The 25065-nt window shown below is 41.3% G+C and overlaps 1 protein-coding gene across 29 annotated transcripts in view; it reads left to right on the forward strand.

The window, feature by feature from the left end:
• The window catches only part of ABI3BP (ABI family member 3 binding protein), a 235902-nt gene that overhangs the window by 79605 nt on the left and 131232 nt on the right, over nt 1-25065 (forward strand). For all 29 annotated transcript variants that reach the window (XM_061628187.1, XM_061628192.1, XM_061628194.1 and 26 more), the window contains exons 3-7: nt 1269-1337; nt 4664-4796; nt 10405-10586; nt 11930-11991; nt 22532-22583. In XM_061628187.1, coding sequence (XP_061484171.1) covers nt 1269-1337; nt 4664-4796; nt 10405-10586; nt 11930-11991; nt 22532-22583 — 498 coding nt within the window. The remainder of the gene's footprint in view (nt 1-1268; nt 1338-4663; nt 4797-10404; nt 10587-11929; nt 11992-22531; nt 22584-25065) is intronic.

Here is a 25065-nt window from a genome sequence, read left to right on the forward strand (position 1 = left end):
TTTGGAAACTTAGCTATGCCATTGGTCAGCTTTTGGGTGCTGACTTTGCAGCATTAACATCTTATATAGCATGTTTTACAATTGTATGACTGTGTTTTGGAATGTACCATGGTTTTCTACATACAGCGATTATAAAAATATGGAACATGATGGTGGATGAAAATCATGAGATTCTTGACTGTAACACTTCAGATTGAAGTTGGGAGCCATATTTTTGAATGTTTCCCTTCTTAAAAAAAACACCCTGTCTCTTAGCTGAAGAAGTACATTCCATAGTTTTACAACCTTAGTTCAACACCTTATTTTCCATTATGTATAGAATGTGGCAAAGAGTCTTTTCAAATTTATTCATCACATTCAAGCACTCTTAAATCAGTAGCAGTCTACGTCAAATTGTCCCTTTTGAAAAATTACCACGTGTTCTGAACACTTTTTCAGTTTGCATACCATATACTTTGAATTTACTTTGACTTATCCAACTGAAAAATTAAAGTAAGTGTTTATGGATTTATTGCTATTTATCACAGTATTTGTTTAATTCGGATGCATAAATCCCTAGACCAACACAATGTTCTTGTTCTTCAGATTTTGTTCCTTGAGAAGTTATTTCCTTTTATTCCTCTTCCTCTTATTTTTGTCAAAAAAAGTACCTATCACTGTGTTAACTCAACTATTTATCTTTCTATTCTATTCTAAGTTCCTACTGAACCCTAATGTTTCTCTATACGTTTAATACTTGTAGGAAAATGGCATGAATGCATATACTGGGGTCGATTCAGGGAAGTGTTATGGAACTCTGCTCATGCAAGGGGGCTTTCCTGGCTCTTTTCATCCCCCTGCAGCCCCCTGCACCCCCAAAAACCCACTCCTTAGTGTTAGACCCTTTGGAATGGTATAGAATGGTAATGAATGTGGCTGCAGTGGGTTAATCAGAATTGAAGATGGGGAAGCTGCCTTGACTAAGTGGTAGTGCCTTTCCTCTGGCAAGATACATTAAGATGGTATGTTTTTGTTTATATATTGAAAATATATCCAAATGTAGTCATGTCATAGACTAGGAATGGAGAGCCTGTGGAAGTTGTTATACTATAACTCCTATCATCCCTTACCATTAGCCATACAGGCTGGGAGAATTGAAGTTCAACAACACATGGTTCCCCATCCCTGCCATAGATAGTAATAAGATGTGGTGTAAATCTTATCTGATTTTTTTAAAATATATTTTTCACTTGTTGAATTTTACAAATGATCATTCTAATATTTTCCAGATGCAGAGCCAAGATACTTGATTTCAGTAAGGCCAGCTCCTGTTCCAAATTACAAGAAACCCTGCTCAGGTACTGTAACTTTATTACATATTTTTCTATAGACACAAACATTTTTCAGTTGAGATGGCAGATCTGAGTGGCTAATGGCAATGGCTAAACATCATCATCATCGTCATCATCATCAATAATGCAGCTAGTTATGTGTATTGTTATGTCATGATGTCCCTTGAATGTTAAGACAGATCCATGTTCAATAACCAGCAAAATCTATTTACCCATCTTTAAGGGTAAGGGGAGCAGGAAAGTATACTCCCTTTTACAGCAAGAGATTATAGCTAGTTAAATGCTATATCTCTCATAACAGCATATTGCTTCTTCTTAAGAAGAAACTGAAAGGTCATTCTGGTTAGAAAAACCCATCACAAAGACATCGGGCAGAGCTGGCCCAGGATATTTGGTGTATTACCACTTAGAGATTTTAAAAATATTAAGTGGTTTATAAATGCTTTTAAATAAATATTTTGTATTTTACTGTTATTTGTAAGTTGCTTTGGGACAGTTGTATAAAGTGACTAATAAGCTTAACGAATAACAATAGTTTTGCTCCATCAGGCAAAGAACTAAGATGGCACCTTCCTGGAATGGCTTTGAACTTTACTTCAACACTGACAGTGGGGTAGCATCTTCCACTGCAACTAAGGGCAACAGGCAGGCTGTGTGGCATACACAGAACAATTGTCCAACATCTCGCTGCCACTTTCCATTCCTAGCATCTGCTGCCTGTGGCAGCTGCCTCACTGTACCTAATGATAGGACTGGCTCTAGCATTGGGACAGCCGGAGCTAGGGAGGGAGACTCAGATTTGAAGAGCTGTGAAAAGGAAGTCCCAACAGTCAGGAAGATAAGAGAGCCATGGTGATTGGAAGAAGGGGGACAAGTAAGCATGAAACTGTAAGGAAAACATTTTGTTTCCATAATGTGAATATCAGAGACTACCATGTTCGTCTCTAAGAGCTACTTAAGATGTTTCACAGGACCTTCAAGGAATAGAAGGTAGAGACACAGATCTGAAGAAGAAAAAAAGACAAAAGAGACAGGAAATTGAAGACTAATGACTGGGGAGGAAGGGAATCCATCTCCCTAAGCCAGTGTGGTGTAGTGGTTAAGGTGTTAGACTATGACCTGGGAGACCAGGGTTCGAATCCCCACATAGCCATGAAGCTCACTGGGTGACCTTGGGCCAGTCACTGCCTCTCAGCCTCATGAAAACCCCATTCATAGGGTTGCCATAAGTCGGAATCGACTTGAAGGCAGTACATTTAAATTTAAGTACAAGAAGTTGTATATATTTTATCTGAAATGTAGGGGGAAGAGGGGGAGAAAGACATTGCTGAATATGCACTATACAATAGTCAAGAGGGCCAGGGCTTCTCTGCTCCTCCCCCATCAGCCTTTTCCTCCTTTACTCCAGTTATTGCTAAAGAGCTTTGCAGTTGCTAACACAACCGGAGTACTGGCAGTCTTTTTGCTTCTACTGCTCCCTCCTTTCTGCCTTGCCTCTGAGGTAAGGGGTTCTTCCCCAGGCAAAGCCTTCTGAGAGAGGTGCCCTGGGAGAGTGGCTGTGTGGCACAACAGCTTTTCCACAATGGGTTAAATTCAGTTAAATGTTTAAATATTTCTTTAACAACATTTAAAGTTCAATTTTTTAAAAATGTCTAGCTGCCGTAGTGATGGAATATGTACTCTCGAGACCCCCGTTGGCCAGAATACCTCACTCTGAGGAAGGACCCTTCTTCAGATCGAGGCATGGGAATGGGACAAGTGCTCTGGAGAGGCATGCATGAACTGGGTGGGTGATGGCGGCAGCTGGATTGGTGGATGGGCGGCAAGGCAAATGAGTGGAAAACTGTGGGTGAAGAATCATAGCTTTCCACAGTTTGTGTAATGGAAGGGCTGACCACGGTGGTGAATTTAGAGTTTTATCAAACATTCAACCATAATATTGCACCTCCAATCTTTGCCAAGATTTGTCTATTATGGTGCTACATGAGGAATGATAGAGATGGGAACAGCAGGGTGTGTAGTGACAGGGATGGAGCCAAGAGGCATGATCCAACACCTACCCACACACTGTATGCATGGAGATGCATGAGTTCTGTTTTCTGCTATTCTCATTTCAATTTTCCTATTTATTTTCAGTTTGTAAGCATCTTTTATGCAGGAACTTTCTTTTTGTTTTGTAAATCACCTGGGAATTATCCAGTCCACTGTGGTTGCCATGCCCACATGCAGAGGATTCCCATTGACTTAACAAACCTTAATTCCCCCTCCCCCCTCCTCTAGCTTATGGGCACCTTCTAGCAACACAACTGGCACTTAGAAGGAATTGGAGGTCTGTGTAAGTTATTCATGGAGGCTCTGCTCATGTGCCTGCCAGTAAGATTTAGCAGGGCACAAGAGACAAGGCCTTTTCTGTAGTGGCTTCATCCTATTCTCAGGGTGTTCGCCTGGCTCCCTCCCTATTTTTAAATGGGCCTTAAAGACCTGGATGTTTCAACCTGCTTTTGATTGATACCAGTTTTATATTTTATATTTTACAGTATAGTTTTATGGTTCCTGATCATTTTGATTTTGATTTGGAATGTTATGTTAATGCTTTTGTTATAGTTCTTTGTGTGCGCGCGTGCATGTGTGCATGTGTAACACACACAATCACTGTGTCATGTTTTTATCTTTTTAAACCATGTTGAGAAGATTTTAGCTTTAAAGCTGATTTAAAAATAATATGAATAAATAATAAGCTGTATCAAGATGAGAGGGAGGGCTGGATGAGAATGTAGGAGGTGCACACAGACTTCCTATTCCCCATAGGGCATAATGTGCTCCATACATACACCCATGTATATTCATGGGAGGAGGAGTCTGCAGCACTGGAATATTTGAATTGTGCCCCTGAAATTGTAGGTGCTATAGAAATAAATGCATGAGTAATAGAGCAGGATATTAACAATGTAACCTGATTTTGAAGATTATCAAATGCTGCTGTAGACTCTCTGACAACCACTATACAAATTTAATTGGATGCCGTGAACATTGCTTGTTGGTCTCTGTTGCCTTGAAATTTGTGATCCTTTCAAGTTAGGCTCAGATTTATCTTTATATTAGCTAAGCTGAATTCAACCCACAAGCCATGGATTATGGTCTACCACATGCTTAACACCTGCCCTGCTTATGCAGTCTTAAGCAAGGAGAAAAAAACGAAGTGCTGTTGAGCTGCTGATGGACCATAATACATGCCTGGTGGTTCATAAGTTGTGCAGACCCTTCAACTGTATCTTCTAATATCTAATGCATAAAATTGTATAAATTCGATTTTCTATGCCTTTCTTGTATAGGTAAGAGGACCACACCAAAGCCTCTCCAGCTGGTAATAGGCACTTTAACTCCAACTTCTGTATTCTTGTCCTGGGGAATCTTAGTCAACCCAAAGCATGATTGGACCACAATGAATAACTGTGCAAATGACAGGTAATCAACTAAAATATACATTTTATGAAGATTATGGGATGATGTTTTATCCTTTAACTTGGATCCTAAGTTATTGCACCATAAATGGAAGGAGCCTGCATTCATGGAAAGATGCTTGAGCTTGTGGAAGGGGTGCTTCCATTAGCAGAATTCTCCTTCCATGAGTGCACACTCCTTCTGTGCTCTGAACTACATCTCTTCTTCTTTGCACTCACATTCCTCAACCTCATTTGCCCACAATGCCAGTTTCCTGTTGACTGTGGTGGCCCACATGATTTTCTCAGTGACGTCACTATGCTGTCTCTGATGTGATAACATTACAGTTGCTCATAAACAAATTCACATTGGTCACGGCTGCTAAATGAATTAGTGTGGGGCTAAATGAGGGCTGTGAAATGAAAAAGGGAAATTGGACTATGGAGCAGTAGTTGAGCAAGCAAAAGATACACCATCAAATAGCAGCGAAAAATGTGAATGTCTGATAAAACAAGTATATACACACACACTGATAAACCATGTCCAATACTCTTCTTTTTGAGATGAATATCAAAAGTAGAGGATATTTTAACACAACCATCATTTCAGAACCGTATCTGTAACAGTTCTGTATGTGAAGTCTCCCTTCCCCAAGTTGCTCTTGCATTTTATTTGTAGCTATTTTATCGTGTGATCTTTGCCTAAGCTACTAGTTTAGGCAGCTGTGTGTGCACGCTTTTCTACATTGCTTTCAGCATAAATCTCAAATAGCTCTCAAAATGCTGCTAGACATGTAAATCAGGAGGAACTGCTAAATTATTGGCATAATTGGCATAATTTGTGAGGACATTTAAGATGTTTTCATACCTGGAGGCCAATCAGTTACTAAAATGATATGGTAATCTCGAAAAATGAGTGCCAATCCCCCACCCCTGATTATATGTATCTGGGGGGGGAATAAATAGATTAAGAAAACTAGGACATATGTTTAAGGTGGAAAATTATAGAGAGGACATATACGCAATATCTATTCAAACCTGAAAGTAAGCTTTAATTAAATATCATTCTGTTAGAATAGAGTTTATGAGAGTGGGTTTCATGTTATGGCCCCACATCAGCAGTATGGGGGTGATAATACTGACCTACCTTACAAAGTTGTTATAAGGATTATTGAGATAATGTATATTACTTCCTAGTTCACAGTTGACACTCTTAGCCACTATACAATGCCAGCACTCAACTCTGAGTGCTGGCATTCAGTTTCTATCAGTTTAGAAGCAAAATGGATCAACCCAAAAATAAAGTAATGGTTTCTAGATACTCAGGTGACTCCCTAGGTATGCAGTGCATAAACTAAATGAAAAATCAAATTTAAAAATACCCGAAACAACCTGACAAAAGACCTGAGAACTTCCAGAACCTACAGACTGTTGAGGTGTCAGTTGAGGAGAAAGAAAGGATAGTGGAGTTGGGGGAAGGGAGGAGAGAAGAAGAGGGAAATGACCTATATAAGGCCTTAAGAGCTTATAGTAAGCATCCTGGAGGAGTGTATTAGGATTGGCTGTTTGGTGTGCAGTGAGTCTCTCCCCTCCCCAGAACTGTCAGCCAGCAGGAGAAAACCTTAGTGTGGAGGTGGGGAGTGCCCCTTTTCTTTTCACTTTCTGAAATTCTTCCTCAAGAGACATGAACAACAACACTACTGGAATTGTATTCCAGACAGTTATTCCTACTCTGTTCCTTTTCCTCCCAGACTCCTGGCTGACACTCTCATTTTCTGACCAAGAAGAACAACAGAGCTCCTCCCTTTGCCTTTGATATTAGTCGCTGCAGCTCTTAATTTGTCCATCTAGCTAGGCTCAGGGGATTTATAGAAACTGAGCCGGGTGTATTGGTGAAGTTGCTGCTGCGCTTCCTGGCCAAAGTTCTCTGTATTCTACTCTCTCAATAGCATGCTCTGTAATCTCTAGCATTCCATACATCTGAATATTCACTAATAGGCAAAAATCCTTGCAGTTTAAGAATGTACCTATAGCCAACAGATATTTCTATCAAACTTTAAAAAGCAGGAAAATTGGGCAGCTATAGTGAATGCACCAGGGGAGCAGGCACATGTGAGCAAATTCTTCCAAGCTACACAGCAAGTGGATTGGACTGTGAAAGACCAACCCAAATTGTGTTTGCATTTTGACACATTTGTAGGGCAGTACAATATTTCAGAGAGGAGGTCAGGTCTCCTGCTCCCCTGGTGTATTCACTATAGCTGCCCAATTTCCCTGCTTTTTAAAGTTTGATAGAAATATCTGTTGGCTATAGGTACATTTTTAAATGGCAAGTTTTTTTGCGAATTTCTCTGTTTTTTAATCCTGGAGATAAGAAATGGGATCCTGTGCAAGCTTGCTGAGAATGGAGTGATCATTTGCATGCTTATCGAGTTCAGTGGGATTTACTCCCCCGCAGTCATGCTTAGGATAGGTGAAACTGACCACGGGATGGGGAGGGGAGGAGGAGGAGGAGGGGAGGAAGGGGCAAAGGGGAGGAGGCAGATGGGAGCAGGCAGGAGGGTGAGGGGAGGAGAAGGAGGAGAAGTTTGATAATTTGCATGTTTATTGAGTTCAGTGGGATTTACTCCCATGCAATCATGCTTAGGATACGTAAAACTGACCGGGGGGAGGGAGGGAGGGAGGGCTGGAGTGGGCAGGGAAGGAGGAAGAAGGAAGAGAGGAGGGGAGGAGGAAGGGAGAGGAGAGGAGAGGGGAAAGCCAGGTCTGGCATGCTTATTGATTTCAATGGGATTTACTCCTATGTAATCATGGTTAGGATAGGTAAAACTGACCATGGGGGAGGAACGGGGAGGGGAGAGGAGAGGGAAGGAGAAAGGGAGGGAAGAGGAAGAAGGGGGAAGGAGGGGATTGGAAGGGGAGGGACAAAGGAAGGAGCAGGGGAAGGCAGGTTTGATCATTTGCATTCTTATTGAGTTCAATGATATTTACTCCTGTGCATTCATGCTTAAGATAGGTAAAACTGACCATGGGGATGCGGAGGGGGGAGGAGGGGGAAGGGATTGGAGGGGGAGGGGGAGGGAAGGGGCAAGAGGGAGGGGATAGGAGAGAGAGGAGAAGGGAGATTGGGTTTGATAAGTTGCATACTTTTTGAGTCCAGTGGGATTTATTTTTGTGCAATCATGTTCGAAAATGGAAATGGACTGCCTTCAAGTTGATCCCTACTTATGGCGAGCCAATGAATAGGGTTTTCATGGTAAACAGTATTCAGAGGTGGTTTTACCATTGCCTTCCTCTGAGGCTGAGAGGCGCCGTGACTGGCCCAAGGTCACCCAGTGAGCTTCATGGCTGTGTGGGGATTTGAACCCTGGTCTCCCAGGTCGTAGTCCAATACTGACCCTGGGGAGGGGCAGGGAGGGTAGGAGGAGGGGCAGGGGAGGAGATTGGATGGGGGAACACTGGGCAAAGGGGAAGTCCCTTTCCTTTCCAAAAGGAAAACAGTTTGAACAGTATCATTGCTTTTCAGGGTTTCCCCCACCTTTTTATTCTGCAGCAGGCACATTAGCCTGCCACCCAAATTTAAACCAAAGCTGTCCCTGGCCACATCCACACCAGATCTTTATTTCGCTTTAGACAGTCATGGCTTCTCCCAAAGAATCCTGGGAAATGTAGCTAGTGAAGGGTGCTGAGAGTTGCTAGGAGACACCCTGTTCCCCACACAGAGCTTCAATCAGAGCGGTTGACTGTTAAACCACTGTGGCCACTGGACCTCTGTCAAGAGAATAGCAGTCTCCTCTCAGCACCCTTCACAAACTACACTTCCCAGGATTCTCTGAGGGAAGCCATGACTGTCTCACGTGAAATCAAAGTCTGGTGTGGGTGTGGCCCCCTGATTAGGCAAGCAGCTGTGAGTCTGGCTTTTAGAACACTGACAGTTGGTTCTTACTGAGCATGCCTGACATTATCATTCAGTTCAATGCAAAATTTATTAAATTAATTAAAAATCAGCCAGGCATTTTTAAAACTTTTAAACTGCAGAAGATGAAGGTCAGAGTATGGGGCAAGGTCAGTGGATTACAGGTACTCTGTGAACATGACTGATTTTTAATGAATTTCAACAGATTATGAGAACTTTCAGAGAAAAAAGTCCAAAAGGGGTCTGATTTTTCTCTCTCTCTCTTTAGACTTTGAACTCTCTATTCTCTCTGACTGTTTTGTGTATCGCCATGAAAATTGAGAGTTGTTACACAAGCGTTTCTGAGTTCAGGACTATAGGTTTGCAAGGTTTTGTTTTGAAATAAGCTTACTGGAAGCATCAGAATGGCATGGGGGGTATTTTCAATTTAACATTGTGGAATATGAAAAATCTATCCTCTCGTGGCTGTATAATCCTACATATTCAGACACCAAAGACACCACTACCAAATCAATAAAATCATTTTTGTAAATGCTGCTTCATATCATTACAAACATTTTGTAATGTTCAAAGGCTTTTTATTGTTGTTACGGGGGGGCGGGGGCGGGAATTGTTCAGAGTTATCTGGGAAGCTTATATATGTATTGTTTGCTGTATGGGTATTTCCAGACTTGCCTCCTTTGTGTTTCTTACCATTTTAAGCTGTCCCTGATTCCTACAATTTTGTTCTGCAGCCATTCTTTATGTATTCCCCCCTCTGCAACACTTCTTATTATAGATGCTATTGTTTTTATTTCTATAAATTTTGAATCCAGCAACTTGATGCATTAATATTATTGCCTTAAAATTCATGCAGAAGGCTTATTATTTAGTTATCATTTCAAAATCAAATTTAGCAAAATCAAAAATTCTAATTTTGAAGTTTTCCTAAATGTTGAATCTGTGATATGCTGCTTAATCATGCCAATTGATTGGAGGACACTATTCAGTGCTATTTCTGTTGATTTAAGTGAACTGTAGAGCTTGGATTTATTATAGTGGCATTAAGCAATTGGTCATGTTGACTTCTCAGGAGGGTCACTTTCCAGTGACCCAAAGGAGTCTGACACTAACAGAGAAGCAAGTATTCATCTGCAGAATCCTCAAAACTGCTACAGTAAATTTCATCCTGCTTTTGCTTGAAGCCCAGAACCCAAACAATACTTACTATATTACCCACTGTTTCTTAAATGAAAAAAAGGATTATTTTAAATGAAGTATGAACCTACCCAGTCCCTTAGATCTTCTTCTGAAGCCCTTCTCCAGGTCCCCTTTGAGGGAAGCTCAGAGGGTGGTGACAAGGAAGAGGGCCTTTTCAGTTGTGGCTCCCCATCTGTGGAATATGCTTCCCAGTGTGGTTCACCTGGCACCATCATTGACATCTTTTCAGTGCCAAGTAAAGACTATCTTTTCTCCCAGGCATTTGATAGATTGAAATGATGTTTTGTTTTTAATATGCTGCCATACTTTTCTGTGGCTGTGCGTGGGTGGCATTGCTATTGTTTTTGTTGTTGTTTGTTGCTATGTTTTTAAAGTCTTTTTTATTTGTTTTGTTTTTACATTGTGTAAGTCGCTTGGGGACTCTTGGGTATCAAGCAACTAATAATAATAATAATAATAATAAAATGTTGTTTGTTTTTCTCTGATTTAAAGTATGCATTTGCTTTTTATTGATTAGATTTTATACAGTCCGCTACAGAGAAAAGGACAAGAATAAGAAGTGGGTTCTCCAGCTTTGCCCAACAACAGAAACAGTGGTGGATAATCTGAAACCTAACACAGTTTATGAATTTGGAGTGAAAGACAACACAGATAATGGGATCTGGAGCAAGATTTTCAGTCACAAAGTGGCTGTGCCTAGTACGTAATTTTTTATCTCTTCCTAATGTTTGTATTGCTTTGTGAGTCAAACAAGATATGACAGGGCAGGCATTTATGCACATCTGCCCTGTTCAGATATAAAGCAGGGGCAAGTGTATGTACTTTACACACAAATGAGCACATGGGACAGGGGAGCGAAACCTTCTCCCATTTCCTACCTTCCTTTACTGTGCACCATTGCTTTAAGCAAATTTTCCCTCTGCCTGGCTCACTTCAGTTATTGGAATTGACCTTGGGAAAAACTGTTTAAAGCAGGGGAGCAAAGGGAGATAAGGCAAGGGAGTGGATGTGTTTCAGTTATGTCCCCTGTGCTCTCTTTTTCATGTAAAGAATAGATTCCCTACATCTGTGCACATGTCTAGTTTGCCTCTAAGTTCCGAGCCCTGTGGAATCACTAACAGTGATGACAGGGCAGGGATATAAGGGATTGGATGCTCCCTGAGGCATCCTGGACCCCAGTTGTTAAGCAGTTGTAGTTCTTGGTTCTAGCCCTGGCAACTCCTCACAATTTTATTATGTACATGTTTGATTTTATTTTTGTAAGCCGCCCTGAGTGCCCTATTATAGAGTAGAAGGGTCGGATAGAAATATTTTAAATAAATAAAAATAAATTTCAGGATTCAAGCTTCCTTGCTGCTTCCCAGCCTCTGCTGCTCCTTGGCCAAGGGACAGAAACTGGTCAATGAGGTGCCATCAGACAAGGGCTGTGGCAAATTGCAACCCTCTGTGGGCATAAGATGACCTTCCTCTGGGTTGCAAAAGGCACAAAGGCCTGGTCATGTAGCTATGTACCTGAATGCCCTAGCTTCAACTTGGCAAAGAAAGAAGGTTCAGCAAACAGGAGTTAACAAAGAAATAGCAATGCATATATGTGGCTCCTGTAGAGGCAGAATAACTTTTTTTTGCCTCAAATCAGTCACAGGAAGATAGGAAGCTGTCTTATACCAAGTCAGACCAATGGTCCATATAGCTCAGTATTGTCTACACAGTCTGGCAGCAGACCTCCAAAGTTTTAGACAGGGTTCTCTTCCAGCCCTACCTGAAGATGCTAGGGATTGAACCTGGGGCCTGCTTGCAAGACAGATGCTCTGCCACTGAGCTATTTATATTTATTTGTTAGATTGGTACTATATGTGGGCTACAGCCCTTCTGTATGCATGGATACTCGTGAAGTACACGTTATCCCCAAAATAATTAGCAAGAAGAGTTTAGAGTTTAAATGTAAATAGAGGAATAGAATAGCTAACAAGCATAAACATTAAGAAGCAGTTTGAAGAGATCTTACTATTTTTACTATTAATGTTGTCGTATTTTTCTACCAGGTAAAAACAAAGAAAATGGACAACTCCAGAATAATTACAAATTGCCTAAACTCCAGACTCAGGTATGAAGCTAAGCTTATTTGTAGTGCCTAATATAATTGGTGAACAACTAATATATCAAATGTGGTACATCCAGGGGGTTTCTTTTGTTTTCCAACTAAGACAGGCAAACAATATTACTAATTCCTATAAAGGAACTCACAACTGCTTCTCACTTCCCCAAAATCAAAAAAGTATTCCATCCATAGTAATTTAATGGAAAATTCGATGTAATTGTCCTAATTGAATTTTTAGGTGCAGTATGTCAAAGTGATACCAGATATATCGTTGGCAGATAAGAATTCTAGGCAGCGGGAAATGAAGATGAAAAACACAAGTTTATAATTGCTTTATCGTTGCACATTTTAAATACAAATATTCTCTCAAAGGAGGGGATTTTTAAGCAGAATAAGAACTATGTTTCACCCTGTTTCTGCAAGAAACATGGATAATAGATACAGATTATTTCAATTTCTAGGTTTCTTCCAAATGCTGTTTCTATCAATAACTGCAGGCCTCTCCTGCAGATCTCAGGACCCAGGCCGGCTGATAATAGGTCGAAGTGCTCCTTTAAGTATTTGTACTGGAAAACCTTGCATTTTGTAGGCATAAATGCACATTTTTGGCTTCTGTAGTATGGAACGAGGCACAACTCCCAAAATTTCATCTCATGTGTGGCTTGGCTTGTTCAAAATACTGGCCTCTTATTGTACTGCTCAATGTGAATGTTCCTTTTTCATACTATTCTGGCAATCAATTAAATGCAACTAATAAATAGATAATTGGATTGGTACTATATGTGGGCCAAATTTCAGCTTTGTAGATCTTGTGGGAACATGTTAACCATTTTGGGATATCGTTCAACCCTTAGGTTTGAAGCAGAGATGAAAACATCCTATTTTTGGCATGTGTATTTGTTTTTGTAATCAGAATCTTGGACTACATGTTCAGAAAATTTTAAGTTACTAAATTGTCTGAAAACTAATTAAAATTTTGGATACCTAAGTGAGTCAGAGAGTAATGGCAAATATGCCAGTCATTCCACTGCTACCAAATATTTTACAAATGTAATGCCGTCAAGTCATCACTCACTTTACAGACTCACTGTTTCTAATCAAGAATATGAAAACCTAATCATTGTGCTCATTCTCCATAATCTCACTCTCATAAATATTTACATTGTTACTTTGGTTTCCACAGGTGAAACTGTTTTTAGGAAGATAATCATTGCTTTAATTTTGTCCCAGAGTTCTAACAACAATTTCAGTATGAATCTTATTTTTTGCAAGGAATCTTTTACAGAAAACTTTAATTATAATTATTATACTATACAGTGTTGAGTGTGTACATAAAGTAACAGTATTAACTTCAGTTCTGCTCTCTCTCAACCTCCTTGCAAGCCAGACACAGGGTTCTAAGAACACAGTAAAAATACATGCCAGCCTTTGGACTGTTCTGTTTCTTTTCTTCCATAAACTATGACTAGGGAATAGGCAGAGAAAAACACTGTCAAAAGATATATTCCACTTTCATTTGATTCTGATGTAACAGTTTTATAATGTCAAGCTGCAAGGCGGAGTCCTTTACTTGATTCTCTTACCAAGAGGGCGGGATCTTCAGTTTCTTCTGTTTATTTATCTCCAAGGAAAAACAAGATTTTCCAAAGAATTGTCCTGTCAAATAGAGGAAGCATGACTAAAAAAGAGATGCCTTGCATCTTTAAAATATATGTATGTTGTTTGGGGCATTTCCCTAAAAGTCAGCAAAAAAGGGATGTATCATTTGCCAAAAACTATATGGCTACTTACAACTCTTTTATATTTTTGCCAACCAGATGAATGTGAAACATAATTAGTTTAGTGTATTAAACATAAAATCAGGTCTCAATATGTCTGGTTTCTGGCACTAGTTGTAAAACTAATATATCACATAATATAAAAAGGTAAAGGTGTCCCCGCACTTATAGTGCGAGTCGTTTCCGACTCTTAGGGTGACGTCTTGCGATGTTTACTAGGCAGACCGTATATATGGGGTGGGATTGCCAGTTCCTTTCCCGGCCTTTCTTTACCCCCCAGCATATGCCGGGTACTCATTTTACCGACCACGGATGGATGGAAGGCTGAGTGGACCTCGACCCCTTTGACCAGAGATTCGACTTCTTCCTTCTGTTGGAATTGAACTCCGGCCATGAGCAGGCATAGCAGTAACCTTCAGTGTTGTATATCGGGCAAAAAGACCAAGGCCAGTCCCTGTGCAAAAGAATAAATGAACACAATTTTACATCAGAATGTTCAGTAACCTCCAGAACAGGGGGTCAAATGCAGCCCTCCATCCTCTCTATCTGGCTTTTGGGATTCTCCCCAGACTACATGCCCTCCTGAACCATGCTCCTCACCAGCCCTGCTTTGCACCTTCCTTGGGTGTTTTTGACTGGCTGGGATGTGCCCTTGAACTCTCATAACACTCCTTGCTTATCTGGATGGAGGGCAGAGCTGGTTCTGTGAGTGGGAAGAAACTAGCCTACTGTACAAAGGTAAAAATCACACTTGTCATCTTTTGTCTCTGGCCCTGCCCATCACTGGCATGTGTCCCCCAGAAGGTTGTCTATAAGGGAATGTGGCCCTGGGACTGAAAAAGGTCCCCCCACACTCTAGAACGACATTTCAACCTATCAGGACACTCTGTTACTAATTGTAAGGTGGCCATCCTTAAACAAAGGAACTTGCAAGGGAAACTCCAACATGAAACTACTGAATTACAACTTGCCAAAAATTCTGTTAATCTGGTTATGAATAAAGCCGATTATATAGATTTCCTTTCCTAGTACAGATATAGCTTGACTCAGCAAAGCTATGATGATTGTGTTATCATCGATTGCTGCTATCGTAAACAGTCCCTCAGCTTTTTTGCAGTAAAGCTCTAATTGAATTGCCACACATTGTATTTCATTGCTAGTTGGCTCCAACATTCACACTTTTTGCACCTGTGCATATATGGGTATGCATATATCCAAGGATAATATTTTATCTGTTTGATAAAATGGACTGTAGTCCATGAAAGCTCAAGTTGCAATAAATTATTCATGTCTTGAAGGTGAGGGTCGCCATCCTGGCACCCACAAAGACCTTCATTGGTGTCCCCAGACTCTGAGCTTTCATATTTTTAAAAAGCAAGTCTCTAGCCCTCCTAGAAAGAAAGTTATGAAGCAAAATGTGTAGGTGCTCTTCTAAGCAATTTCTGTGAAATGAGCCCCTGTGGCATCCATTTTGTGTTATGCCATTATGACTGGCATCCACAGCACCCTCGTAAAATGTGCCCACTGGTCCAAGAAGGTTGGCAACCCCATGTGTCTTTGTTTTTTTATTTGCAGTAGTATCTTAAGTCCTTTGTTTTTCACATTTGTCCTCTGGAACATAAAACCTTAAGAAACCTTGTTTTAACCATTAAAGCTGTCCGTGTAAATTATGCTACTGCACAATATATTGTCTTTGCATAATAATTACATTTGTTTAATTTTTAGATGTCTTCTGAATCATGCTTTTATTATACGATATATGTAGATAGACTTAGTTACACAACCTAACTTATATGGGGATGAATGAAGTAATTTTTAGAACAAAGGCATCTAGAGCCAGGCTGATGCCTGATCCCTGGGATTGCCAAATGTCTTTTAAAATTATGTCACCGCTGCCCTTCCCTTTGGGAGGAAATGAGATAAGTAAACTAAAAAGGGGAGCAGCTTCCAGCCGTTTTGTACAAAGATCCCAGAAATATATACAACTACCAAATGAGACACAGAAAGGAGAAACAGGAAAATATTCACAAGATTGTTGATTCTTTTGAACAGAAGCTGGGTTAATGCAGATACTTATTTTCTTCTTCAACAATGCATGTAATTATTATTTTTTCTAGCGTAAATTATTTTGTTTCCTGTACATTAATCATTTTCTAATCTAACAAACCTGTAGTTTAAAATTTAATATTAAAAAGAATTAAAACAAATTACAATCACAGGAATATGGTGTGTCCTGAAAACAGACATCTCAGATGTCAAAGGCCGGAGTAAAGAGGTGTGTCCTTAGCATTTGCCAAAAACAATAAAGCAAGGTGCCAGGTGCACCTCTGCAGAGAGGGAATTCCACAATTTAGGGGAACAGAGATACTTATATCTCCTTCCTGCAGACTTCCAATTGTTCCTGGACATGAAGCAAGTATAGAATCCCGCTGCTCAAATGAGGCACCCATAATCTGATTCAAAGTCCCCTTCAAACACACCCCATTGTTTTCATCCATCACCTTCTATTCCAGTTCCCCCCACCACTCCCCCAAAGCCTTATCTTTGGGGGAAGGGTAGCAGAGGGGAAGGGTGCCTATGTGTCCTCCATTACAGAGGATAGTCCTCTATCTGAGGCCACCCTCTGCTTGCAGGGCTGTCAGGTTCCAAGTCTGGTTTAAATGTAAACAACCATAAAAAATGAGAGCTAGGGCTTTGAAGTTGCCTATTAATAGTTAGCAACTGGATAGCAGAACTGAGCAGGTACATTGGTCACCTGTTCACAGCCTTCTTTACTTCTTTACTAAGGTGAGATAAATTTTTATTTAAAATTTTGTTATTATACAGCCACAATAGTGGCTGTATACTATATTCAGCATGGATTTTTCACATTCTGCAATGTTAAATTGAAAATACCCCCATGCCATTCTCCTGCTTCCCATAAGCACATTTCAAAACAAAACCTTATAAAACTTATAGTCCTGAACTAGGGTTGCCAGGTTCATGCAACACTGTAATGAGAAAAACCACAAGGTGGAATTTTTCCTTCCCCTTGCACAACTTTTAAAGATACAGAAGACCTCTTGGTTGCCAGGCCCAGCCTCCAAGAGGTCTTCTGTATCTTTAAAAGTTGTGCAGGGCGAAGGGAGAATTCTACCTTGTGGTTTTTCTCATTATAGTGTTGCAAGAACACCTGCACTTGGCTGACTTTCTCTTCTCCTAAAGATACAGGATCAGTCTCAGGCCAGGAACCTGGCAACCGTATCCTGAACTCAGAAACTCTTGCTTAACAACACTCTAAGTTTTCATGGAGATACACAAAACACTCAGAGAGAATCCAGAGTTCAAAGTCTAAAACAAGAGTAAAAAAAATCCAGACCCCTGTTGGACTTTTTTCTGACAGTGTTCTCACAACTTGTTGAAATTAATTAAAAATCAACCATGTTTACAGAGTATATATAATCCTATGACTGACCTTGCCACATACTCTGACCTTCATTGTCTGCAGTTTCAAAGTTAAAGAAAAATGCATAGCTGATTTTTAATTAAATTAAGAAAATTAACTTTAGAGTCTATGATTAGTATTGGCCTGCTCAGTTAGAGCCAACTGTCAGTGCTCTAAAAACCAGACTAACAGCTGTTTCACTTGGCTAATGAAAGGGCCACACCCACACCAGAAATTTTTTCCATGGCTTCCCCCAAAGAATCTGGGAAGTGTAGTTTGAGAAGGGTGCTGAGAGTTGTTAGGACACTTCAATTCCCCTGACAGAGCTCCAGTGGCCAGAGGGGTTAAACAATCAGCCCCTCCTCTGAAGATTATAGCTCTATGAGGGGAACAGGGCATCTCCTAACAACTCTCAGCACCCTTCACAAACTACACTTCCCAGGATTCTTTCCCTCTCCCTGACTCTCCCCCAGGTCAGTTTCACATATCCTAAGCATGTCTGCACAGGAGTAAATACCATTGAACTCAATAAGCATGCAAATGATCAAACCTTCCCTCCTCCATCCCTCCTTCCCCACCCCCTTCCTCACCCCTCCCCTCTCCCACTCTTCCTTCTCTCCTCCCCCTCCCCTCCCCACCTCACTCCAGCCTTCCCTCTCTCCCGTGGTCAGTTTTTCCTATCCTAAACATGATTTCATGGGAGTAGATCTCATTGAACTCAATAAGCATGCACATGATTAAACCTCCCCTCCCACTTGTTCCCATCCCCCCTCCTCCCCTCTGCCCTCTCCCCCTTCCCCTGCCTTCCATCTGCCCTCCCTTCTCCCCCCCATGGTCAGTTTCACCCATCCTAAGCATGAGTTGTCTGGATACTGGACAACAGGAATCCCTGGATTCCTAAAGAGCTGCTGTTTTCCTCTCCCCTTTAGTGCACTTTTCCTGGTTCTGTCTTATTTTCTAGGAGTTCTTGGAAGCTCCATTGTTTGTCTTTCCTTTTTTCCCCAACAACCAGGATGCATCTTTGATGTGGTGGGTACATGTGAGATCAGGTACTCCTTTAGAAGTTATTTTCTGCAAATACTACTACATAACAAGTGCAGGTGGATGTTAAAGAATGGCAAATGCAAAATGTGAAAACTTTAGCAGCAGCCTTTGAAATTAACTGCAATTAAGTTCAAAGTTAAATATTTCCACTTTCAGTTATTTAGAAGGTAAGTTAAAAAGAGAGTAACCAGTTTGATTTGTTGAAAACTTGTGCACGCAGTAGATTGCCACTGTATACTAGGCCACTCACTGTTAGTTAACATTCACCATGTTGTTTATTTTTTTAAAATAATCCCTGGACTAGAGAGTGATTCTGAGTATGTGCAGAAGATTGTGGAGTTTTGCCGCACAGGGCGGGAATGGGCTTTCAGGATTAGGCTGAGCCAGAAGGCATAGGATATTTTAAAAGGATTCATTTTAACTGGGAAGGGGGAGTGAACTCAAATAAATACTTTCATGTCATGAAGACAGGCACATGCATTTTAAATGAACACATTTATTTCATGTCATGAAGACAGGCACATGCATTTTAATATGAAATTATTGTTTTTATTTGAGGAAACTAAATCCAGAATTATGAAAAAGAAATCACAAAATCCCATTGACATGAATATTTGATAGGCATATAAACGTCTACATTTTAAGGATAGCTTATTTACTCACATGTATTCTGGGGCTTGTAAAATAGTTCCCAGTACTCTTACTGGGAACAATGTCCCTGCTTGCTTGTGCTTGTTTCCCCTCCTGCAGCCAATTGGCTGTCCTGTTGCACAGAAAATGCCAGCATAAAGTAAAGAAGTCTGGGAACTGCAGTTCCTAAGATACCATAGCCCTATTTGGGTGTTCACTCCACCCACATCTAAGCAGTCATGCAGGGTATGCTGGTTAGGCCTCATCTTGAATACTGCATCCAGTTCTGGTCTCCGCATTTCAAGAAGGATGCGGACAAACTGGAACAGGTTCAGAGGAGGGCAACAAGGATGATCAGGGGACTGGAAACAAAGCCCTATGAGGAGAGAGTGAAAGAACTGGGAATGTTTAGCCTGGAGAAGAGAAGACTGAGGGGAGATATGATAGCACTCTTCAAGTACATGAAAGGTTGTCACACAGAGGAGGGCTGGGATCTCTTCTCAATTGTCCCAGAGTGCAGGACATGGAATAATGGGCTCAAGTTGCAGGAAGCCAGATTTCGACTGGACATCAGGAAAAACTTCCTAACTGTTAGAGCCATACGACAATGGAACCAATGGAACTACCTAGAGAGGTAGTCAGCTCTCCGACACTGGAGGTATTCAAGAGGCAGCTGGACAGCCATCTGTCTGGAATGCTTTGATTTGGATTCCTGCATTGAGCAGGGGATTGGACTTGATGGCCTTGTAGGCCCCTTCCAACTCTACTATTCTATGATTCTATGATTTTTTGCATTCCGCAATGTTAAATTGAAAATACTCCCCATGCTATTCTGATCCTTCCATAAGCTCATTTCAATACAAAACCTTAAAAAACTTATAGTCCTGAACTCAGAAGTGCTTGCTTAACAACCCTCTAAATTTTCATGGTGATACACAAAACAGTCAGAATCAAGAGTTCAAAGTGTAAAAAGAGAGAAGAAAACCAGACCCCTTTTGGACTTTTTTCTGTCAGAGTTCTCATAATCTGTTGAAATTAAAAATCAGCCATGTTCACAGAGTACCTGTAATCTGTCACTAACCTTGCCCCACACTTTGACCTTCATCGTCTGTAGTTTAAAAATTTAAAAAGTGCCTGGCTGATTTTTAATTAATTTAAGAAATTTTGGCTTGAACTCCATATTTGGGCTGACTGCAGGAGTTGCCACCACTCACCATATGCTCAGAGGGACATGTTACCAAATTCTTCCAAACTACACAGGAAGTGGATTAGACTGTGAAAGACCAACCCAAATTGTGTTTGCATTTTGACAAATTTGTAGGGCAGTCCAATATCTCAGAGAGGAGGTCAGGTCTCCTGCTCCCCTGGTGCATTCACTATAGCTGCCCAATTTCCCTGCTTTTTTAAGTTTGATAGAAATACCTGCTGGCTATAGGTATGTTCTTAAACCACAAGATTTTTTGCCTATTAGTGAATAGTTTATGGTGTATGTTTGGTTGTTTTGTGTGTATATAGTGCACACTACAGTTTCACCAATTTGCAGATTTGTCCATGGGCTCAAAAAGTCCCATTACCAAAAGTCCCAAAGGAAACATTTTAATTTGTCACCAATTTTGAGGCCTCCTTGCCAATAAGACCTCATCACTACAATCCCACCAGAAAAATATGAACAATGTACTTAGCCTGGAGACTACACCAATACAAGAATCAAATGTTGCAGGCTAAGCTCCAAGTTTGAGAGGGTCCTGGGCAAAGTACCCTCTGACAGACATGTCCTCTTCTGGTTCACCCTGCCAGGCATATTGGGTAGCAGCAGACAATAGCTCTCCAACAAGCACTCTGAGCAGCACTGAACGGCTGTGTTTAAGCATTATTTATGTTTTCCATGGTGTTCCAGAGCAACAGTACTTGTAGAAAAACTACTAGGAGTTCTAGGCTAAGATAAAACATTTAAAGAGGGACATGGGGAGGCATCAGTGGTGAGTGCTACTAGGGAACTGTGCTCCAGCAGCTGCCCAAGAATGCCAGGTGCTGAAATCCTTGGCTGTTGTTTGAATGTGCCTGAATGTCGAGCCCCAACCCTCTTGCGAGGGCCTGGAGGGGGGGATATGAGTTTCAGGCTTCTCAGCTGTCAGAGGGCGAGGATGGCCCAGGAGTTGTTGAGACTCCGTAAGACCTTGAGCGAGGGAATAAGGAAAATTTCAGGCCAGTTCCCATGGACGGCGCTGTCCCAGCCGGGGAGGGCACGCTGCCCCCAGACGTGTCAGAGGAGCAGCTGGACGATGAGCCGGAGTGGGTGTTAACTCCCCCTTTACCCAGTGGCTTGCGGGATGAGTCCAGTACTTCGCTGTCACCTGACCTCGAATCTCTGGCTAAGGAGCAGGTTCCTTCGGACGAGATGTTGGAAGCACGCCCCCCTTCACCACGCTCTTAACACAGGGAGAAATGGACAGGCTAAAGGCAAGAATTGCGCAGGAGCCAGAGAGCACGCTCCAAGACCCTGCCTATTTAAGCCTGCCGCTTCCGGGTGGGAGCTGCTGAGTCAACTTTCTTTCAACGTTGCAGAACATGACTAGAGTGCAGTTAAGGAATTCTAGTGAGATAGCTTAGGGGTTTCTATGAAGTGCACTGCTTTTGATGTATCCATTACTTTAATAAAACACGATTTAATTGCACCCGTGTCTCCGTCTCATGGATCCTGCTCAGAACAGGGCACTGAAACTTCAAAGCTATAATATATTCTTCTGTCTTGTCCAAAATGGGAGGTTGTACTTGGGTATGAAATGTATGTCAAAAGTTTATTTCTGGTTCAATAGCTGCTTAATAACTCCTGTTTCTATGGCTATCCAGCACGTGGACAGTGCATTGATAGCTTCAGCAACCAGTGGCCCAAGATTGTTCTGCTAGGTTGGTCTGGAAGCTGCAGCTGGTGCAAAATGCAGTGGTGTGACTGCTCACTGGGGCAGGGTATTGCTAACATGTCATCCTGCTGCTGAAAGAATTGCACTGGCTGCCCATTAGCTACTGAGCCAAGTTCAAGGTTCTAGTTTTGGATACTATCTTATCAGGAGGTCCATTCCGCACAACTTAGAAAGCGGACCTTTAGTGTAGTAACACCTACCGTTTGGAATTCCCTCCCCTTAAATATTAGACAGCTCTGTTAACTTGTTGGTGCCTACTGAAGACCATCCTCTTTCAACAAGCCTTTTAAGTATAGATCTTATTCCTGTCTGTGCCTGTATTTGAATTGCTTTTTAAGGTGTTTTTAAAGTTTTTTAAAATATGTTTTTAATATGTTTTAAATGATGTTTTGTTTTAATATGTTTTTTCAGATGTTTTAGAGTGTTTTTGTGTGACACCCTGGGCTCCTGCTGGGAGGAAGGGCAGGATATAAATGTAATAAATAAATAAATAATAGGTGCTCATCAGCCAGGATGGGCATGTATGACATGCATGGATAACATGTATTTATGAAGTAAAGCATGTACGTGTTGTGTAGCTAGATAAAATTGAAGCAGTAGTATTATTTTTCTGTGCATTTGAAAAATAAGTCCACTCTTGAGAGAAATTAGTTTTAGAAACATATAATTTTTTATGTCTCATCAAGGAAAAACAAATAATATTATGGCATAGATCCCTATTTTTATAGAATGTTTTTTTCCTTCTTCAGTTTATACCAGATGATTCAAAAGTTCAACTTCCATTTACAATAATCAAACAAGGTAATTTGTGTGACTATTCATACTTGATATGTATAGAATGAAAAGCATATTTTTGTGCATGGAAATAGCGTGTGAGTGCAAACTCTAAAGTATTGTGTTGTTTTTTGGCCTCTAGAAAGGAATGTTTGTGTTAGGACTGGAGGAAAATTTCTCAAATCTCATCTCTTGAAACAAATTCCATTGTCTTGCTGAATTCCCCTCAGATGCGAGACCAAACTTGTTCTTGATAAGGTCTTATAGCAGGGTTTCTTATCCCTGCAGAGAACAAAAGAATTCCTCTGGGAGTGAATTAATATTTTTTTCAGTGGTTTGGCAAGAAACAAATCCCTGCCCATATCCCATAGGCAGAAACAGTCCACTTTATCTCCTTTGCCTACACAAAAAGGAATTTTTTTAAGATGCCCGCAAAACTCTCCTGTGCTGTGTGTAGAATTCAGAGATGGTAGAGCATTTCATGTGGCTAGATTCAGTCCAAGAGCACAGATTTGTTTGGCCCAATAGAGGGGCCTGGAGACATCTTTTGGAAAGCCTAAATTTGAATCTTGGATAGGTACACTAAAATTTAACTGTAAGAATTTGGTAGCCTGATGTTTATTGTTATTCACACCCCACTTTCCTAACGGCAAGATGTTCCAGGGGCACAGAGCTACCTGGCTTTGATTTTCGCCTGAGAGGACAGATCATTGGAGAACAAAGGCCTTATGTAATATTTCAGTTTATTTAAAAATATTCAGATTGAGCATAGCTAGAAGCAGACAGCTTAGATACTCCAACAGCAGACCCCCTGCCCCACATCAGTCCCCCAAAGAAGCATACCCAAAAGGCACTTTTCACACACAGGCTGTTGAGCCTCAGCTAACCCAGAAAGGACAGGAAGGGGGGAGGCATGAGTTTCAGGCGCCTCCGCTGCCGGAAGAAGCAGAGTTGGAGATTGTTGTGTCTGAGCAGGACCTTGCGGGAGGGGGTCAGCCTGCACTCCAGCCAGTTCCCACGGGTAGCGCACTTCCCGACGAACAGACGCGCCACCCCTAGCTGATGCAGAGCACTTGTTGGGGGAAGCTCCAGAGACAGCACCAGCTCCTTCCCTTGCCAAGCAGTTCCCAGGGGGATACCAGTGTGGCACAGCCCCCTGACCTCGAGTGCGTTGATCGGGAACAGGTGTCTTCCGATGAGCCGTTGGATGCGCGTCCCCTGTCTCCTCGTTCCCGCCGCCACGAGAAACGGACAGGGCAAAGACAGGAATTGCGAAGGAGTCAGAGATTATGTTCGAAAACATTTCCTACATAAGCCTGCCGCTCCCAGTAGGGAGTCGTTGAGTCAACTTCCTTCACACGCTGCAGAGCATGTCTAGAGTATAGTTAGGTATTCTAGTGAGTTAGCGCAGGGTTTCCTATGAAGCGCAATGCCTTTGATGTATCCATTACTCTAATAAAATGAGATTTACTTGCACCCACACTTCAGCCTCATTCTTCCGGCTCTGGACGGGACACAGGCTTAGATCACATCACTCTTAGCTGGGGCTCCTGAAGGTGAATTAAAACCTGGGGTGGCTGAAAGCTACAATGTATTTCTCCACCTTGTCCAAAATGGGAGGTGGTGCTTGGATATGAGTTGCACATCAAAAACCTGTTCCTGGCTGAACAGTTAAACTGCTGTTTTTATAGCATGTGAATAGTGCATTGACAGTTTTACCAATCAATGTCATCTGATTGTCTTGCTAGGCGCTCAGCAGCAAGGAAGGGCATATATGATTGACATATGTGTAGATGACATATATTTCTGAAATAGAAATTCTGAAATAGAAATTCTGCCAGGTTCAAAGTGTTGGTTCTTACCTATAAAGCCTTAAACGGCATCGGACCGCAATACCTGGTGGAACGCCTCTCCCGCTATGTGCCTACCCATTCGCTTCGCTCGACCTCGAAGGCTCTTCTCTGGGTCCCGACTCATAGGGAGGCCCGGAGAATGACAACTAGAGCTAGAGCCTTCTCAGTGGTGGCCCCCGAATTATGGAATGCCCTCCCTGACGAGATACGCCTGGCGCCTTCTCTGCTATCCTTTCGGCGCCAGGTAAAAACCTACCTCTTCGCCCAGGCATTTTAAATGGCATTTTAAGCTTAAATTTTGTAATTGTAATTCTTATTTTAAATTTTTTAATCTTGTGCTTAAAATGTTTTTATAACTGTATTATGAAATTCACACTTGCTCATATTTTAAATGTGTTTTATCCTGTTGTACACCATCCTGAGAACTCAATGCTATAGGGCGGTCTAAAAATGTAATTAAATAAATAAAATAATAAATACTTGCTGAATAGCTAGATATAACAAGCAGTAGTATTATTTTTCTATGCAAAAAAGAAAAAGGTATGTCTTTGCCAAATTAGTTCTTGCCTTCCAGAAATGTCTCAAGCTGTTTGCTAGTAATTGTGGGCCACTTACCTGTAATTTCCCTAACAAAAGATGAGCTCTGAAACTTGACC

Source organism: Rhineura floridana, chromosome 5 (genome assembly GCF_030035675.1).
Source record: "Rhineura floridana isolate rRhiFlo1 chromosome 5, rRhiFlo1.hap2, whole genome shotgun sequence".
Lineage (NCBI taxonomy): Eukaryota > Metazoa > Chordata > Lepidosauria > Squamata > Rhineuridae > Rhineura > Rhineura floridana.